Genomic DNA, 19720 nt, shown 5'->3' on the forward strand with positions numbered 1-19720 from the left:
TACTATATTTTCAAAATAAAGATTTCTAATTGCTCTGTTTATCACCTGGGAATCTTCCCATTACCCTATAGCAAAGCACTGTCCAAGACTGGGACCGCAATATACACCAGGCAATGTTCTCTTAATAAATGTATGCCCATAAGTGCACATGTTTGGACCTAACACTTAAGGAGAATGTGCCAAATGTTGAGGGCTCAACATACATATCTCATTTGGGTAACATAATCACTGTACCACAGTGGCTCTCTAACTCTAAACTGAACATTAAGGGCAAAGACTATTACAGTTGCTATAGTGGTATAGGCTATGTTCCCAGACAGCTTCTATTTGTCCGCAACAAGAACAAGAAGGTATAACCTTCCATGCTACCTGATAGAAAAAATAACTTATTTTGTTCCCACTTTGATTTTCCATTGAGTGACACAATGAACAGAATTAAAATAAATGCAAAAAATATTGTTTGCTCTGGGCTGCCCCAGGAGCACTTGCATGCTTTGCACTGGGCTGATTTGGGCCCCAAACTGGCTGAATCCAGCCCATGTGCAGCCCAAATTGGCCCACTGTCAAGTGCATGAATAAAGAGGAAAAAAAGGTGAGTGTTGGTCCCCCCCCCCCACTCCTTCTGGGAGGGTAAGGGGACCTGGCAAATCTAAGTAGAGTAGGGTTGTCAGCCTCCAGGTGGCAGCTGGAGATTTCTCAGAATTACAACTGATTTCCAGCCAACAGAGATTACTTCCCCTGGAGAAAAAGGCTGCTTTGGAAAGTGGGCTCTATGGCATTATACCCAGCTGATGCCCCTCCCTTCCCGAAACCCCACCCTCTCCGGCTCCACTCCCCTAAACTCCAGGAATTTCCCAACCTGGAGCTGGCAACCCTAAAATGGAGGCACATTTAACTCTTCATCCCCACCCAATGTAGTTTTGCAAACTGAAACTGGGTTCTCCAAACTGTTATATAGTTATTTAAAGAAACAAGATGGACATATCTCCATTTTTTAAAAGAGAAACAGCATGCATACTGCCAGTTTCAGTGAGGAATTCCTCCACCCCGCCATGGTCCTGGCACAAAAAAATGCAATATCTCTCTAAAAGACTAGTGTGACCGTCAGTGTATAAAATGGGAGAAAAAGAGGTGGGCTGCAATCCTAAGGGGAAAAAATGTGTTTTCTTTTGGAGAAAGAAAGTTGGACTTGTATCTGAGTACACCAGCAAAACAAAATCCCTATCTAGAAGCCATTAGCCATCTTGAAATACATAAACTGCAACCCACAATATCCTTTAGAAAAATATCTGTTCCCCTTATCTCCATCTGACCTTTTCTTCTCTTACCCAAAAATGGTGTTTTTAACTCACTGGAGAAAGTCGTATACATACTGCTGACAGATCTTTTCCTACATCTCAATAGTTTTCCTTTGCTGTAACCTCATCACTATTCATGGTATCATATTTGTTAGCAAATAACCTGGATTGGAAAGTAATGGATTCTAAGATTCTGTGCCTATAAATAAGGACTCATTAACAAATACTTCAAGAATTCAATCTTACCTGAAAGGAAATTTATCATCAAATAAAACACTAACTCTTAGAAGCTTTTGTTAAAAGCTACGTTCAGAATACTGATTACTGCTTCTTATGCAGGTTTTTCTTTTATCAATTAAAATATTTACACCCCACCTTTCCTCATGGTTCAAGGCCACTTACAAATCTAAATTTAAATATGCAAAGTACAATAAACCCCCAAGTAACCACCCACTATAAATTTCCTGTAGCCACCTTTTTTTATTTTTATTAAAATATTATTTGTAGAGATGTTCAATGTCTCCCCCCCCCAAGATCTTGGTCACCAAAATGTGTTATATTTGTGCCTATGACACCATCCTTCTGTCTATCTGTGTAGAGAAAATAGCAGTAGATATATTGTTTTGCTATATCATTGCAACAAAAGGAAGTTTAGTTGATTGTGTGATTCTTGCAATATATAAAATGTCTGATGCTTTGGGTTTCTGGGGGTTTTTATTGGCTTTTCACTAGAAATGCTTCCTTCTACACAGCCACTCATGGAACCCTTTGGTTCCCTCTATCAGTCACTATCATTTTAGTCATGGTATCAGTCAAGTAAACAAGGATGCAGTTAGGTGATTTTCTACTCTGGATTTAATGGTCTTATGGGCTACCCTTTTGATGGTAATATATACTTCAAACATGAAGCAACAGAACAAACTTGATCTCATCCTATCCCACCATCTCCTCAGATAAATGCACAGCAAAACTTGATTCTATACATATTTACTCAGAAGAAAGTATGATCGATTTCACACTGCTTACCGGCCACGGAACATCGCGCCAAGCTCATGGAACAACAGCATCTTCCTGGCGCAATTTCAAGTGAGAATGGCAGTTCTCGCACAAAATTACGCCAGGAAGACGCTGTCGTTCCGGGAGCTCAGTGCGATGTTCCATGGCCAGTAAGCAGTGTGAAAAGAGCCAGTGATAATTCAATAGGGCTTACTAGTCCCACTGAACCAGTGAGCTGGGGTCTGAATAATACTTCCAAATGCCAAGATTGTGACTCAATGTGGAAGGAATCCTTTTTACTATCTGAACCCCAGACACAATCTGAAAACATGCTGCCTGCCCTTCCTCTAATGTATAATGTATACTTCACTGGCAATATTTACTAGATGTTTGTTTCCTGGCACATCATGTCTAACACACAAGCCAAAAGCCCACATCACATTTAGCAATAAGAACTTCTGAACAACAACAGAGCTGACTTTAAGATAATCTTCTCCAAAGGCAATTTGGCATCTTGAACATTTTCTTGAAGGAAATTAGTCTTAGTGAGATCCCCATACCTTGATGTTGAAAAAATATGGACAGAACAAAAATTCTGTAGCTTAGAATGTAGATATAAGCTTGTTATACTGGAAAAAAAAATTTTGGACACTGTTGTCTATGATACCTGAGATATATACACTCTTGTTCTTTAATACACCAAGGAGATCCATGTACAGGAATAGCTAAAGTAGCATATTATTCCCTGCAATTAGGGCAAAGTCATCCAGCTCAGCCCTGCTTGTCAAATAAAATTCCCCTTTGCCTTAGCCATTAGCTGAGGTCATTGTATAAAGTAGTTCTAGGTTCCTTAGAACCACTGGGTTTAAAAAATTCAACTGCAGTATAATTGGGCACTTGGGGACCTAGCTTCATCCTCTGGGGATGAGTGGATTTCACCTATTCTGTTCTTTTCTTGATCTGTGGGTTTGCTCTGTCAAGTAGTGTTAGAAGAGGGGGACTTGATGCTGTCCCTTTCCTCAGGTTTCAGAGGGGGACAAACCACAGAGTTCGAAAGCTAGAGAGATCTGGGCATCTGTTTACTGCTCTGACTATCCTTTGATGTGTAGATTGCTAACCTGAGGACTTCCTCCTCCTGACATCCTTTTCTTCCTGGCTTTGTCACACTTCTCTTCCTTTTCTCTATCTTGCACCATGGATATAGAGCTTGTCCTGCCATCCATGTCCAGGCTTAGAATAGATAGAAAGAAATCTATCCCTTCCCTAACAGAGTATGGAGTTCCTATTGCTGCAATACCAGGTCCCCTTACCCTACAATACAGCTCTCCTATATGAGTAAAAAGCCTTTTTGAATAATTCAGTTTTACATCATTTGTGGAAAGCCAGGAGAATGGGGGCTGTTCCAACCTCCTCAGGCAGGCCATTCCACAGGGTAGGGGCCACCACAGAGAAAGCCCACGTATGGGCTGCAGTCGATTTCGCTGATGTGCAGGGTGTCACCTGCAGGAGATCCTGTTTGGAAGAGCGAAACTGCCATGGAGGAGCATAGGGAGGGAGGCGGTCCCATAGGTATGCTGGACCAAGACCATGAAAAGCTTTGTAAGTGATAACCAATGCCTTGAATTGAGCATGGTAACTAATGGGTAGCCAATGGAAGTGACTGCAGGATGGGAGTGATGTTCATACTCTTGCTCACTCGTGATAATAGTCGAGCTCCAGTGTTTTGGACCAATTTGAGTCTCCTAGTCAGTTTAGATGGGAGACCTATGTATAGTGCATTACAATAGTCACGTCTTGATGTTACCATAGCATGGATCCAGGTGGCCAGGTCAGCTATGTTGAGGTAAGAAGCCATTTTCCAGGCTAGGGAGAGGTTGTAGAAAGTATTTTTTGTGGCTGCCTTAACTTGTTTTTCTAGTAATAGCACTGGATCCAGTATAATTCCTAGGCTCTTAACTGAGTCTGCAAGGGTTAGAGCAACTCCATCAAAAGTGAGGAGTACAATGTTCTTCAAGATCTCTGCCTTCCCAACAAGCATCACTTCTTTCTTGTCTGGGTTTAATTTAAATTTGTTCGTTTTCAGCCATTTCACTACAGCTGTCAGGCAGTGATCTAAGATTTCTACTGAATCTTGTGGGGACCTGGATAGAGTTGAGTGTCATCTGCATACTGATGACATCCAACTCCATAGCTACAAATGAGTTCTCCTAAAGGCTTTATGTAGAAGTTGAGTAACGTGGGAGATAAGATTGTGCCCTGCAGAACCCCACAAGATAGCTCCCATTCTGGAGATAGCTGATCTCCAACAGCAACCTTTGAGTCTGTTCAATGAGAAATAATTTAAACCAGTACAGGGCACATCCTTTGATGCCCACTTTTGTGTCAGATGCCTCAACAGGAGAGCATGGTCTACTGTGTCAAAGGCTGCAGATAGATCCAGGAGGAGCAATAAGGAGGCATGGCCTATGTCTATGTTCAGACAGATATTATCTACTAACACTACTAGTGCCATCTCTGTCCCATGCTCTGGTCTGAATCCAGACTGGAAAGCGTCCAGAAAGTCTGGAGTTGGTCAGCTACTGCTCTTTCAATCACTTTGCCCAGAAAGGGCAGATTAGAGACTGGGCGATAATTGGCCACCTCATTTTTATCTAAGGATGGTTTTTTAATTAGTGGTTAGATAATGGTTTAGTGGCTGATAGTGGTTTGAGTGGCTGGGGGAAGGTGCCCTGAGTTAGTAACTGATTTACAATAGACCTCAGTGGTTCACTTATGTGGTCCTAACTTGATTTTAACAATCAAGATGGGCAAAGGACAAGCACACAAGTAGTTGTTGAGGTAAACATGCACAGAGAATGAGGCAGCTAGCAGTGACTGATCAAAGTCATCAGGAGTTACAGAATGATGACAGGTAGCTATCACATGATATCAGCCAGGTGATGTATTTCTCTCTATATGTCAAGGACATTTGGGCTGGCACAGTGAGTCAGCACTGTGCTGTGATAGGCTAGTAATATATATATAAGAGAACAGAGTCCTTTACTTTTGGGGCTCCAGCTCTGCGGGTTGTCTGGCGAAGCACTTTGTCAGCCAGCATAATAAGTCTGTAAATGTATCCACCTGTAAATATTGTTTAATACACCATTTGTACTAAAGCTTGGTGTGTCGTGTCTTCTTTTGAACCTGCCACTGAGGCCAGTGCAACATAAGCAAACCGCGACAGTAGTGGCTTTCATAGAAGTCAGAATCCTGTTACGATCTGTCACTGTAATTGGTTCAAGGCAGTCCAAATGCAAGCCAGATGGTGCATTAAGCATTTCTTCTATATTGTCTGCATTGCAGCTAGCATCTAGATCAGAGTGTATTTGTGCTATTATATCAGTGAAAAACTTAGCAAGGCCTCGCGGCTAATTGTCTGTTCCTGGGACTCTAAAGGTTCAGATTTAGGAGTTAGAAGGTGTCTGGATATCTTAAACAATTGGGACAGCTGTGAACTAGCTGACACAATAATTGCCGAGAAATATCGTTTCTTTGCTGTCTTCATTTTTGCTTCATAGGTCCTCCAGGGGGCTTTGTAGCTTGCTCTATCAGTTTCCATAGAAGTTTTTTGCCAGTGCCTTTCTAGACGTCTTCCACCCTCTTTAGGTCAGACAGCTCCATGGTAAACCTTGGGGCTGGCTTCCATCCCAGGGGCTAGAGGGGTCAACAAGGAACAATGGTGTCTATAGCTTCAAGGAGCTTTGTGTTCCATGTTCCTGCAGCACTTCCATGGAGCATGTGTCTGGAATTTTAAGATCCCCCAAGGCATTTTGTAATCTATAAGTGCCCATGAGTCTTTGTGGGTAAATCATTTTAACTGGACCTCCCATTTTGCAGGGTGTTGGAGCCATATTTATTTTTGCCTTCAGTAGATGATGTTCTGACCATGGTTCAGGTTGAATCTCCAACATTGAAACAAGACTTTCCCTGAAAGGATCAGTGCAAAATATTAAGTCCAAGGTGTGTAGGACTTTCATGTGTAGGGCTGTCACTATTTGAAGAGCCCCAGGGTTGCCAGGGAAGCTATAAATTCCTGAACTGGGCCTGAGTTAGAACACTTAGCATGGATATTGAAGTCCCCCAGAACAATAAGTCTTCTCCAACACCATATCTGCTAGCAGCTCTGCCAACTCAGAAAGGATACTTAATGGGGAGCTGGGCAGTCTGTAAACAAACAGGATACCCAATCTGTCTTTAATTCCCAGAGTCAGGAAAATGCAGTCAATACCAGCTATAGCTTGTACTGGAAGTCTATGGAAGTTGAAGGACTCATGGAGAATAATAGCAACCTCTCCTGCCTGTCTACCATAGTGAGGTTGGTGTAGGACAGCGTAGCCAGGGAGAGTTAGTTGGGACAGACACACCATGTCATTTTCCTGTAGCCATGTCTCTGTTAGGCAAGCCACATCAATTTCCTCTTCCTGGAATATTCCAGCAATGCATGTAACTTTATTCCTAATGGATCTAGTATTGTATAGTATTAGTGCAGCAGGGGAGGCAGAAATAGTCCCATTGTTAGTAGGTGAGAGAAATGGCCCCACTGTCGACTAGAGAGATTAGATAAATACGAGCATTGTTGCTCAATACTGGTCGTCTTTGGTAAATCCTGCCCCCATATCTACCAGCACCCATCTGCACTTGAATAGTAAATTCACCAGACATTTTGCGCCTCACAAGCACATATGCAGATACCAAACATACTGGTGTCCATTACTAAGACAAATTGTAGGGCTACATCCATGGTATATTTAAGCAGGCAGTAACCAGAAGGTGTTGTGTCCATCAATACATAGTTGGAATAGCTCTTCAGTCCTCTTGTGTTCTTCATCTTGTGCAAATGATGTATGCTCCCCTAGCTGCACACCCCAAGCTAACAGCCATGGGCCAAGAGCCCTTGTACTCTCACCTTTCAGCTCACGCCAAGAGGCTTGCACCTCCCTGCCCAGTGCCCCACTTATATATCCAGCCTAATCACCCCTGGTACGACCTATAGCTTCTGTCATGTCAGAAAATGGCATCTTTTTTGGCATTATGGGTGGGCATGGGGGTTAGGTACCCACTGCCCACATGTTCACCCAGTTTGGATCTGGGGGACTTGGTACCCCACAGAAAGACATTGGTCAAAATATATTTGACATATTTAATGAAGTTCAATTTTGGCAGATTTAATTATTTTTTACATGTGGACATTCATCCTATTTACTTCAACAGTTCTTAAAAGAAAAGTTAGCCAAGACACTACATAACTGAAATGAAAGGATGCAAATGAAGAAAACTCTACATATAACAAGCATCAGTATAATGGGGAGAAAATGCAAACGAGGGGAGTTTGAAATTCAATCTCTTTTGAATTCAGGACTGGCTGGAAATGATGTTACATTAAATAAGGAAGAAGAGGAGTTACTTAAAGGAATGGAAGGCTTGGCAAGGCCTTTCCTGTCTCTATGGAGCCTTCCCACCATTACTGACTAGGCCTTAACAAAGGTAAGGGTTTTATTTTTTTTTTTAAGTTTTTCATTTATTTCAGATAATAAGCTCAAACATATACACAAAAAACCCCTACATCATATAATCATCCAAATTATATCTTTACAGTCATCCGCTACTTCAGTCATCAATAATCATATGGGCTATATATTAATAAACACAACATCTAAATCCTATATGAAAGAAACATAATGAATAAACTACTATCAATTAAATCAATTTTCTTTCATTAAATAATATATCTACATAGAACTTGCCCATATATATACCTAATTTTCTACTTCTATTTAAACTCCATTTATCATCATATTTAATAATAGTTGTTCTTGATTATTCTTAATTTTCAGCTAAATAATAAAAAAATATTTTTCATTTTTTGTGGAATTCTCTAATTGGCCTATTGTGTATATATGTAAGATGTTAATTTTCCCATTGACACATTTTCATATAACTCGTTCTTGCGTTTTATCAGATCTGGACATGGTTCTGCCTTCCATTTTGCTGTAGAATGATGTCCAGATCTGACAGAATGGAAGGTGTTTATTTTCGTGCTTGAGAAGTGATTGGGGAACTTGCAGGGCTGGAGGCATGCTTAATCCACTCATTGTGAAGAAAGCTTCCAAAAAAGCTAATGTAAATTAAGGAATCACAGGGGTTTGAGGGAATAGAGAATAATTTCTGCACTTTCAAGGCAACATTCTCCCATAAAGAGATGAGTTCATCATTCTGAAATGGAGATGAATGGATTTGATACTTGCTCTCGTAGTGATAAGTCATCTGATAATTAGAAACTTTTAGATAATTCCAAGGGAAAAAATAATTAGGAGTATTGCTAGTGCCATTAATTTATGATTAACATATTTAAATTGTATTTAAGGCTTGTATGGCCTCTTCTTTTAAGGATCCCTCAGAACGCTATCCCAAATTACCAGCTTTTAAGTTAGCAGTTCAATCTTAGGAGGAAAGCTATAACTATAAATAGAAGTCCTGATGGTTCACTGTGTTTTCTGATGACCTGCCATATAACTAATTATTAATTAATTGATGACATATCTATATCTAGATATAGACATATATACTGCTATCATGGAACTTAAGAAAGTATGCATAGATATTCCAGAATATCTACAATCTGGGCATAGCAGATGCAGACCTCCTGAACTTCTGTAGGGTTGCTCTGTTACGTACCTTCCACAGATCTATAATGGCCAGAATTCATTGGTATTCAAGAAAAGCATGCCGCCAGCATTAGGTAAGTGCCAGTTCCCCCTCTCCCACCAGGAGGGTATAGGGACCTGGCAACTCTATCCAGAACAGGAGATACCTTAAATTTTGTGTCAGTTCTATGGCTCAGCAGTAGCGATTCCATCTTGTTGGCATTAAACTACAGTTCACCATATATATATATATATATATATATATATATATATATATATATATGGACATTATGGACATTATGGACATTATGGACATACATACATATATGGATATATATGGTGCTTTAGATTGTGAAAATACACACTAGAGAAAACTCTCAGCATTGATTTTCATCTTACCTTCACATCGTTTACATTCATCCTCGTTCCTTCCTTCCCAACAAAGATGTCATCAATGTCAACAAGAATGTACCTATCCAGAGACAATGTGAGCATCTTCCCTGACAGGAAGGAGATGGCATCTATAAAAATGAGTTTATGCAACCAAAAGTTCAAGTTGTTTCCAAAAAGGACTCTCTGAATCCCATCGTGAAGGCCCAGGTCCTGAACCACTGTAGCATGGAGAGAAATCTTAGGCAGCGATGCTGGAAATGGTTTGGAAGCCTGAAATTCTGTTAAAAGCACTGCTTGGTAGGTGGAGTGATTATATTGGAAAACGGTCCAGTCTTCACCAGGTAACGGGCCTTTCTCAACCCGTGGGGCTTTGGTAATGTGCAGCAGAGGAGACTGGGGATTTACTAAGCAGTTTTGAAGTGCTACATTATTGTAAAGATGCAATGGAAATCCCTTGAGTCTAGTGCTTGACAAGCTATTCTCATTGGCTTTATGAAAACCAATTATGCTAACACTGTATTCCACACAGTATTTTTCCAGAAGTTCTCTATTCCACGAATCCATGGATGTGTATTTCAAAATATTTTCATATATTACAAGTATATATTTTCCTTTGCCATTATCTGCCAGAGGAGGAATGTCCCCTTTTCCAGATGCAATCACCATCTGATACTGAAATCGACTAGACTCCAGAATGGCTATGATGTCTTGGCCAAGCTGAGAGTACTGGCTTTCAACAAACAGCAGCACGGTAGGTTCAGTCCTAGATGGATCAATTGGTTTAGCAGTTTTAAATTCCATGGACCTGTATGGTAAAAGCTTAAGGTCCTCACACTCTGCCCCTCCTGTGGTATCAATCAGGGTAATTTCTTGCTTGTGACCTGCATACAAGTAATAGGCAGAAATGACTATGCTCAGTAAACAGAAGGTGGCTAACAGGATTACTAGTGTCCGGAAACTTCTACGAAGTTTCAAAATCAAATTCATTTTTTGCAGCACTTTCAATTATATATATATATATATATTTAAAAAGCATTGGCTTGTTCCCTCTAAAGTGCCATTACAGACAGATCAAGAGACGGGATCCGTACCACGCTCTGAACATTCATGTGACCATTGCAATGCATGTATAGGGTGGGTGGGCGAGGCTATGAAACTTTTAGAGTTGGAAGTCCACAGAGCTCGGAATCTATATTGGAAGCAGCTTTCTCCGAATGCACCAGTTGCCAATAATCAATGCAGGAGACATTTAACATTATCTGAAACAAAGTGAGAAATTAGAGTCGGTTAAGAAAATCCATACAGCAATTAAAATGTGTTAATTAAATAAGCTAGTCGCTTCTATAAAAATCCTAAGCACGAAAGTTCCATTGATTCCAGGATGAAGAATGACAGCGGGATGCCTTCCTGCTATAATTTACATGAGAAAAGAAGATGGATAATTTAAAGTCATTTAAAATACACGAAATATTAATTAAATATATATACACCAAGTGATAAGGCTCTTTCATCTTGATTGTAAAGATTGCTTGAGAGGACTACAGAATGAAGGCAAAATATTGGTTACAGGAAATCTTTTTAAGAAAAAAACATTTTAAAATAAAAGCTTTTGCTGAAGACTTCCATGACTGTTGTTGGAAAGGATCTTCTAAAAAACAAGGCTGAAAAATATTTCAGATTTCTAGAAGACAACATCATTTTTAGGACTCAATATCAAGTCCTTGGAAACTAAGTCACCTGAGAAAAAGTTTACATTTCTAGGTGCCGCTATCACATATTATAAGAGCCTAAATGACTAGCAGTACAAGAACAAAGACCAGTTTCCTGGATTAAGCTCCATTAAATAGACCTATGTAGGATTCTGAGTAGATCTTCTTAGGATGGAACTGGGACTTTTCTAAACCTTGATTAACAGCTTGCCGTGCAATCCTAGGGTGAGTTACTTCACTCTAAGCCCACTGAAGTAAATTGATTGAGACTGGAGTAACTCTACATGGGAATGTACTGTTGGTCCTCAAAAACTGCTCTCTCACCTTCAAAACCAGTTGATGGGCAGACAAGAAGGTCATTTTTTCCTTGCATAGATTACTATAATCTTTTTTACTGGCTTGTTCCAACCTATGCATCAAGATGCTTAAATGCAGTAGATAAACCACATACAGCGGCTTTGAGAAGAAAATATTCAGTCAGCAATTTGTGGATCATTAACTGAGGTCATGTTTTGTTTAGCTTGCTATAGAACAACATCACTACTTGTGCCATTGTTTAAGCCTTTTTATCATGAATCAATGACAGCGTCCAGGTTTTTATGCATAAAATGAATACTTTCTGCTTTGACATTCAGAAAATCTGGATTGTGGTCAGTATAATTGTAATACTTGTATTTTAGCTTCCTCAGGCATATCATGGCACTGATGTGGCTAAGCATGATGTCTAGGATCGGGAGGAGAGACGGAACTCAGATTTACCCCTTGCTCTAGGATTGCCAACCTTCGGGTGGGGCCTGGAGATCTCCTGGAATCACAACTGATCTCCAGATGACACAGATCAGTTCCCCTGGGGAAAAAATGAGTGCTTTGGTGGTGGATTCTATGGAATTATACCTTACTGAAGTCCCCAAACACTGTCCTCTCCAGGATCCACCCCCAAATCTCCAGGAATTTCCCAATCCAGAGTTGGCAATCCTACCCAGCTTCCGTTAGCAAGGGAGCTGGTCAGCCAGGCCAAGAAGAAGGCCCATGGCGAGACCTTACCAGAGACCCACCACCAACATTGATGCTTCAGTCTGGCCCTTTCAAGGCCTGGTGGTAGCAGCTTAGGCCCTTTAAAGCTTGGCCACCTCCCAAAACGGCCAACTTTGGCTGAGAACAGGGAGGGGAGGGGAAAGACCAGCAGTCTATACTTCTCCCAGCCACCCCTCAGGAAACCCATTCTCCTCAGGAGAGCCAACAGAGCTGGTACAGCTCACTATGCCTGCCTCATGAGGGCCAGGATGTGGGCTGAGGAAGTGGCCAACCCAAGCACTTCCTAGGTTGCAAGATGGACACTTAGGAGGAGAGGAGGAGTAACAAGGTGTGGTGAACCTCCTCTGTTTCTTTTTCTGAGGCCCTGTAAGCCCCTCAGAGGGCAAGAAAGAAGGCTATGGGGGATGACCAGCTGATGAGGAGGACCCGAGCCCCACTTGATAGCCAGTTAAAACATAGAAAACAGTTCCTGTTAATTTTATCATCTTTTTTTTTAATTTATATGAATTCTTTATGTTCATGACCTTTCCCATGATGATGTTTGTGACTGCTTTATTTCCATGTTACAGATGGTGAACAAAGGATGTGAGCATGAAATTCTGTGTCTCAAACATAGGAGGTAATAAATGTTGCCTAGAATTTAAAACTGGAAATGAATTGAACAGTATACTCTGTCAAATTATGACAATGGCAGCTATGCAATTCTCTCTAGTACTGAGAGAATCTCTTCTGCTGTAGGTATTACTACTGCTAGCAACTAAGGTAATAATTCTTAGCAATCGAAACGCTTTGCTGAGTTTTAATGTTTCAGATGCTTTCTGTATCATATCAAATGGATAAGGCTCTAATTAAAAATATATCAAAAGATAAAATCAGATCAAGTGAAGTTCTCTATAAAGCTGTATTTTTAGTTTGAGGGCTCTAGTGACATTGATAAAAGATTCGAGTCCAGTAGCATCTTAAATACCAACTTAACTTTTGGAGTTTATCAAATCCCACATACTTTGTGGAATTTACAATCTCATTAGAGCTATGAACTCTCTTTAAATAAATCAATAAATGGCCCTACAGTAAAAACAAAAACCCTCTGCATTTTTGTTAATATAAGAAATCAGAATTTTAAAATGAAGTCCTATTTGGTTTTCATGCCAGATATATTTCTTCAACACTAGAGGGCAATATTTTCTCGGTTTTTTTTCTCTACACAAGAATTAGTATCTGCTGTTTATCCAGCAGGACACCTTACAAATCAAATGATTCTGCAATCAGCCAAGAGGTCACAGCAATTTAAAGTAACAGGTAAAACACTTATAGTACACTCTAGTGCTAAAACAATAGAGTTTAAGTGCTAATAAATTAGATACTACACTAATTTTGATACTTACAAAATTTACTCTGGACCTTTTGCACAGGTAAAGAACACAATATTATAAATCTGATGTTTTCTTTCTTGGTATATTTCTCACTGATCTTTCTTCCCTTTGGATGGCTCAGGCAGCAAAATTCTAAGCTATGAAAATAATATTTGGTGAGAATGCAAAGCTGCTTTCTGATTAAATTATGGATATTAATACAGAGAACATCAGCCCTGTTACGGAAGAAATGTCTCAAATTTACCTGGTCCCTCCACGATGTAATTCAGGAACTCTGAGAACACGATTCATTTTGGAACTTTCAGCTCTTTTTCAAAACAATGTAAAGATGGGGCCCAGCGTTTAAGTTTCATTTATATTAATGGGCTATATGAATGGGCACATTAAGAACTGGCTTAAAATCTCACTCATTAAAATCAATGGGGTTTAAAATTGCTTTACTTTGACTAGATTGAATTTATGATTTATTACCACTGATATAAATGTTGAAAACAGTGACATGTGGATCTTGCATCCTCTCCACAGCTGCAGCTCTCTGCATACTTCAAACAAGACCACAATCCTTTGGGTCATGGGAATGGCATCTGGATTGTAGCTGGATAAAGGAACCTGTCAAAAACAGGCCTTGCTTTTCATCAGTGGAAAGAACTTTTTTTCCTGCTAGAGTTCCCTTAGATCCATATAACAACAACAACAACAACAACAACAACAACAACAACAACAACAACAAATGCTTGGCATTGTGAGAATTGTAAGATATGAAGGAACAAGTGGTGTCTTGATGGTTGTATTTTATTCTTTAAAAAAAACCAGTTGCCATCAAATCCTACTCTGGAAAAAAACTCCACTTAGAAGACTTTGTTCTCCCCTCCTCCATAAGAAAAGCCACATTTGGACAGGAGGTTACTTCTTCAAAGAGAACCTCTCAGTACAAGTCTGAGTGCTAATTATGGTGCAGGAAACATGTTGATATCACCACATGGACTCTTTAATATTAGGGATGTGTGGAAATTATTCAATCCTGCAATGTCCTATATACTGTGGTCTGCATGGCAGAAAGCCTCACATGTAGTAGCAAACAGAGAACTGAATAAACAAAGACCAAATCTAGTGTCTGTTACCAATTGTCCAGGGCAGAGCTATATATATGAATATATCAGCAAGGTTTCCCGACTAGAACAATGAAAGGATGGTAGGAAGACTGCAAAACATTTCCTTCGAAGAGATCAGGCAGTAACTGTCATTCACCGAAGTGAGACTTTTAATCAAATCAGATCTAGAGAAATGTACACCAACCCTCCATCTAGTGGTTGGCACACTTAAATAACTTTCTGAGGGCAGCTGCTCCAACTCCTGGTTTTTTTTAAATATATGTCCAAGGAGAAGCCAAGTTCATTTGTGGCTCAGGTGCTCTACTTGTAAGCGGCAGATTACTTGGATGTGCTCTCTGCTTCGTTCATCCCAGAACAGCAGATCCTTCCGTTCTTAATTCCATTGGTGTTAGCCATGAAGTTCTCTTGCACCAAAATCAGACTTTGATCACATAGGTTCAAGGTGGGCGTAATTTGCTCCAACCTTAATGGGCCACAATTAATAACCTAATAAACACATCCTGGATACAGCTTGATAAACAATGGATAATTTGATAAACACACCCAATCTCTGAAGGCGACACTATGCGAGCATGAAGTTTTCCTTAGGATTAACACTTAACTTTGTATTTCTGTAAGGATTTTACATCCGATCCATGCAAAATGTTGTGCAAACTTTTATTGTTCTTTCGTCACTATGATATGGTACATATTTTTTCTAGACATGATTTGATAATAAAGATGATTCTTCTGCAAAGCTGATGCAGATTAGAGATGCTCCAGCAGCAATTGGAGGTTCAGCTCATATCCCGCTAGCTGGTCATGAGCAGAGCGTAGATCATTCAGTGAGCTGGTCAGATTGTTATGTGCAATTTCAGTGCTTCCTTATGTTGGAAAGCAGAGCACCAGTTGTTAACTGTCATGGTCACTATAAAAAAATGAAATTGGTACTGTTACACCATTACACTGTTTCTACTATTCGGCAATATTCCTGGAGTCATGGCATAATAGCATTAAGTGGCTCAAACAGAAATAAAAAATTATAGAAGTAAACTTTTATTACATAAGTGAACAGGGGAAGTGCTATTACTTCACCAATTAAAGTGGGGGTCTTTTTGCAACATCTCCCTTCTCATCATGTTATGCTAGCACACCTAAAATTGTCTAGAGCCTCATGGCATCCCAGAAAATAGAAAAGGGTAGCTAAAAGTTCTCCCCACCCCATTTTCATACCCAGAGAAGAGATGTTGAAAGGCCAAGGGGAAGAAGCAGCTTGGTCAGACTCAGAAGAAATAATTGCCAAATTTTGTTAAACTGCCAAATTTGTTTTCCAGGTACCCATTGCAAGAAAATAAACAATCCTATTTGTACAAATATTACAGAAGACAGAAAGGAATTTCCTTAAACTAAATGTCTAACACATCCAAGAGAGCAACCTAGTCCCCATCCTGAGTTAGTTATGAGGACAAAAAACCCTAAATTTCACGAGTCCTAACACAACTTCTAGCAAATGTTCAATCTCTGTTTTTGAGTTACTCAGAACATCAGCACAATCTCAGGTCACAGTTAAGGTAAAAGGTAAAGGTAGTCTCCTGTGCAAGCACCAAGTCATTATTGACCCATGGGGGGACATCGCATCCCGACGTTTTCTTGGCAGACTTCTGTTATGAGATAGTTTGCCATTGCCTTCCCCAGTCCTCTACACTTTACCTCCAGGAAACTGGGTACTCATTTTACTGACCTCGGAAGGATGGAAGGCTGAGTCAACCTTGAGCCAGCTATCTGAACCTGGCTTCCACCAGGATCGAACTCAGGTCATGAGCAGAGCTTGGGCTGCAGTACTGCAGCTTACCACTCTGCGCCAAAGGGCTCTTAAGTCACAGTTAGCTTTGTTCTAAACAAATATGGGCAAAGAAATTAAGACTCCAATATCACAGGACACGCCCCCCCCCCCCAAAGATAGGAAATTAAGTACGTAAGGTCTGGGATTCAGCCACACAATCCAGACCAGGGTTTCCATCTAACCTACCTATGCCCCCCTGTCCTGGATAATATCAGAAGCTGAACAAATTAGTACTTGGATGGGAGTCCACCAAGGAAATGCATAGTCCCTAATCAGAGGCAGGCAATTGCAAACCACATCTGTTGGTCTCTTCTCCTGAAAGTCCTGTGGAGCTGCTATAGTAAACTGTGACTGTGACACTACCTCTGCCACTAAGGAGACAGCACACACTGTTGAGGATTGGAAGCTATGATCTAATCTCTTACTCCACATTGTTCTGACACAGCTCCTGGTCCCTGCTATGTAGAATCCCTTTTCTCTTCCAATGCCCCACTTGAGATCCCTGGGTTCTTTGGCTCCTGTCACCCCACCCCACCCCACCCCTGCAATTTGTCTACATGTCTCCTTCTGAAATCTCTATGCCTCCTCATTGCATTCTCTTTCACTCTCTTTCCCTATTTCATCTAGCCTTCCTTCACGCATATTCTTTAAGGACATGCACATATTCATGCAACTCTTTCATAGACTAGCCATGAATGAGACATACATGGGAATCTTCATTATCAATGATTTTAGTTATTGTTGGATTAAGAGTCACCAAAGTAGGTATATGAAGTTTTTAGATTTGTCAAATGTTTTGATTGCCAGCTGGCTTTTAAATGTTCATTTCTGTCTTGCCTTTAGTCTATCTTTTGTAGTTAATAAAGTCATTCTTTTAAAAACCATGGCCTCTTTATTTTATGGGAAAATACTGCATCAATCTCCACCCAGTATGCTGTTGCAAATAAAAGATAGTTCATCAGTGGCATCTTAATGCTGGAGATATGTCTGCCCAGCTGACACACGCCTCTAGCAGGTAGATGAACAGCCCCCCCTCCTGCCACCCCCAGCCCTCTTCTTTTGCAAAAGTGTGCTGGGTAGAAATCAGGGGTTGAAAAAACTGCTTCTGTCTCCATGCAAGCTTATGAGCCTGTTTGCCTTCCCCAGACCATTTTGAAGGTGAGTGCAGTCACATTAAATGCGAGACATCTTGGGGTTTCCTGAAACTCATTTGATGTTCAGCAAATTTGTAATCAGACCCCTAAAGTATTCATTGTGCCTGACAGTGTAATCTTATGCTATGCAATCCTGTGTTATATGCTTCTAAATCCACTGAAGTCAATGGTCTTAGGAGGATATAATTCTGCTAAGGATGGCACCGTAAGAGACATGGGCTTAGCTGCACGGAAATGATGTTTTTTTAAAACTGTGCCTTTTATGTTGGCATTTGTGCTCGTGATGTGGTTGAATGTTGGTGCAAGAGATCAATGGCTGAGTCTGGCATATGGTTCATGTCTTTTATCTCAGAATCTGTCATTATAAAAATGAAACCCGGTCTCATGATTCCTTTTTTATGTCCTTCTCCTTGCTTCTAAATCTGCAAATCTAATGTTTCTGTTCTGATCCCCTTCACGTCAGTAATAAAGACACTGACTGAATAACTAAACATACCTGGGGCGAGCACCCAGACGAGCCCCAAGGAATTGCAATTCAATACATTAAAATTTATCATTGGGTTTGGAGAATAGTTTTTGGCTACCTTTTGGACCATGTGTCAACTCATTGCTCTGAGCCAATTTGATTTAATTGAATTTTGCAAGTAACTTTTTGCGAGACACTATCAAATGCTTTAGTGAAGTCCATATATATTACATTTACTGCTGTTTTTGTACCGCTGCCAACAACACAATCAAGTTTCTGAGGTATGATTTGCTTTCCGCTTTCAGGCGAGAGACCTGCATTAATGCAACATTAAGGTTGCTCTGTTAAAAAATAAAAAGGCCAGGCATTACAAATGTGAAGGCTCAAACAGCAGCATTAATTTGCACACATACTTAGTGGGTTTTATGGCACACAGCTGGCAAATGAACAGCTATGGTAAACTAAAAGCAAAACAGTAAGCATGCCATCAATGTGAATGATAACTCTGTTTATACCATTTGCACGATCAGATTGCACTATAGTTCTCCAATTTTTCTCTTTACTGCTCCCCAATATGCCAATTTATACTTTAAAAAGTAAGAAGAAAATCAGAGACTGAATCTTAGGCTTCAATCTTGATTTGCAGCACTACCAGTCTTCCTTTTAGGGCCAATTATGGACCAATTCTGTTTCACCACATCCACACAGCAGTTGTGGGAACACATAATTTTTAGATCCTGCGTGAGCCTGATTTGGCTTGGGACTAAAGATGGGCACGAACCAGAAAAAAACAAACCATGCAGTTCGTGGTTCATCACATTTCACAAATCACGAACCACAAACTTTCATGAACCTGCCCTGGTTTGTGAAAATGCCACATTCATGTCAGCAAATCATCACTTCCAGGTCAGCAGAAGGCCACTTCCGGGCCAGCAGAAGGTCTGCAGAAAGTCCATCCCCTGTTGCCTAGGAAACTGATTGGTCGGCGCCAGGCTGTCTGTAGTGACGAACCAAAAAATGAACCAAATGAACCAGCCTAAAGTTCGTGGTGGTTTGTCAGAAATGGGCTCTGACGAACTGCCAGTTTGCAAACCACGAACCAGCCTGGTTCGTCATGAACTTTGGTTCATATTTCGATTCATGCCTATCTCTACTTGGGACCATGATTCGGCTTAGGAGAGGATTGCCTGCCTTCCCCTGCACTGCTTTTCCAAGCCAAAATAGCCCCAGTGGAGAACTATTTGCATAACTTTGGAGCTGCACACCAAGTAATTTGGAGGAAGCAATAGCTCATTGATGATGTGTGAATTAATCTTTGCTATTTGCATTTCTGAATTCTATGCACACCACTTGTGGTCTTTCTGGGTGGTAAGAGCAAAAGGAATATATTGATGTGGTACAGCATGCAAAGATTAGCTCATGGGAAATGAGCAGTTACTTGCATCTGAAGAGATAAGGTGGAATATACGTATTTTAATAAATAGATTAATTAATTAAAAGATTGCTAATCTTTAGGATTTATGCCAAAATCTCTACGTACATTTGAAAATGCGATAATCCCCCTTCTTCATGATTTTGTGGGGCACTAGATGCTTATAGTACTATTACCACACTGAATGCTGCCTATTACGTGAAAAGCACAGGGCCCTGTGAATATAAAACTTCATAATGCTCTATAG

The 19720-nt window shown here is 40.4% G+C and overlaps 1 protein-coding gene across 2 annotated transcripts in view; it reads right to left on the reverse strand.

Moving 5' to 3' along the window:
- NDST4 (N-deacetylase and N-sulfotransferase 4) overlaps nucleotides 1-10384 on the reverse strand; it is a 197523-nt gene extending 187139 nt beyond the window's left edge. For both annotated transcript variants that reach the window (XM_054990026.1, XM_054990025.1), the window contains exon 1: nucleotides 9377-10384. In XM_054990026.1, the coding sequence (XP_054846001.1) occupies nucleotides 9377-10357 (981 nt within the window). In that variant the 5' untranslated portion in view covers nucleotides 10358-10384. The remainder of the gene's footprint in view (nucleotides 1-9376) is intronic.
- Nucleotides 10385-19720: the final 9336 nt, after the last annotated feature.

The sequence above is a fragment of the Eublepharis macularius genome, chromosome 10 (genome assembly GCF_028583425.1).
Source record: "Eublepharis macularius isolate TG4126 chromosome 10, MPM_Emac_v1.0, whole genome shotgun sequence".
NCBI classification, from domain to species: domain Eukaryota; kingdom Metazoa; phylum Chordata; class Lepidosauria; order Squamata; family Eublepharidae; genus Eublepharis; species Eublepharis macularius.